The 1,090-nt window shown below is 59.6% G+C and overlaps 1 protein-coding gene across 1 annotated transcript; it reads right to left on the bottom strand.

Annotated features, from left to right (window-relative positions):
* Positions 1-206: 206 nt before the first annotated feature.
* Positions 207-666, bottom strand: LOC106002918 (dedicator of cytokinesis protein 6-like; the record flags this gene model as incomplete). The annotated part of the gene is made up of 2 exons (XM_013037668.1): positions 207-389; positions 506-666. Coding segments are annotated over 2 exons (344 nt in total), but the record flags the coding sequence as incomplete, so codon positions are not given.
* Positions 667-1,090: the final 424 nt, after the last annotated feature.

Here is a 1,090-nt window from a genome sequence, read left to right as displayed (position 1 = left end):
CCCTTTTACCCTCCCTTCTTCCCTCCCTCCCTCCCTTCCATCCATCCTTCCTTTCCTCCCTCTCTCTCTTTCTCCTTTCCCTCTCACCCATCCCCACCCTCAAACCCCAAATTCTTCCCGGCCTCTCCATCAGCTCACCCCATCACCCCAGGGTCTACAGCACACCAGCCCCCCCCGCACCCCGCCCTTGCACGGCCCCCCCAGACCTTGTACTCGAAGGCAGCCAGGCAGAGGTAGAGCAGGTCCAGGAAGCGGCCGAGCTGTGGCAGGCCGAGGTCGGCGGCCCAGCGGTGCAGCAGGGCGGGCTCGGAGCTCTTCAGCACCCACAGGACGCAGGCCAGCAGCGTCCGGCTGGACTCGGCCGAAAGGGGACAGCCCCCCCGGGACGCCTGCACCCACAGGGACACACCTGTCACTTTCCACACGCCAGGAGCACGGCCCCACGGGGTCTCATGACCCCAGCCCTCGTTCCCCCTCGTGGGGTGGGGACAAGTCTGCTACTTACAGGTGACGGCCCCTGCGAGAGGCTGGCGCGGGAGCCGGGGGCCAGGGGGCCTCCGGCGATAGCCAAGGCCACGGAGGGGCTGATGGTCCCTCCTATGTCCCCTTCACCGTCTGTGTCAGAATCCAGCATGGAGGCCAGTCTTGACCTCTGACCTGGGCCCTCTAGGGGAGGGGGGAGAGCAGCAAGAGAAGAAGGTGTTGGTGAGTGTTACTCCAGTGTCTTCCGGAAGCTTCTAGAAGCTTCCCTTGATAGCACAGCATGGTGAGGGCTTGGCTATCTACACCTGGAATTCAGGATTTCTGGTCTTTGTTTTTGTTTTCTGTCCATTATGCGTTTTGAACTCTGGGCCTGGAGGCTGTCCCTCAGCTCTTCAGCTCAAGGCTAGCACTCTACCACTTGAGCCACAGCATCACTTCCGGCTTTTTTCTTTTTGCTTTATGTGGTGCTGAGGAATCGAACCCAGGGTCGTTTTGTCCGTGAGAACCAGCCTATTTGGAAAGGATGCGCATTCCATCGAGAATACATAGACAGTGATACCACGCACTGGGAACATCACTCCTCTACTAGAATTTTCCTTGAATCTGA

The sequence above is a fragment of the Dipodomys ordii genome, unplaced genomic scaffold (assembly GCF_000151885.1).
Source record: "Dipodomys ordii isolate 6190 unplaced genomic scaffold, Dord_2.0 Scaffold1000006062, whole genome shotgun sequence".
NCBI classification, from domain to species: domain Eukaryota; kingdom Metazoa; phylum Chordata; class Mammalia; order Rodentia; family Heteromyidae; genus Dipodomys; species Dipodomys ordii.
Note: the sequence above shows the minus strand (reverse complement) of the source record. Positions and strands in the feature narration are given on the sequence as shown.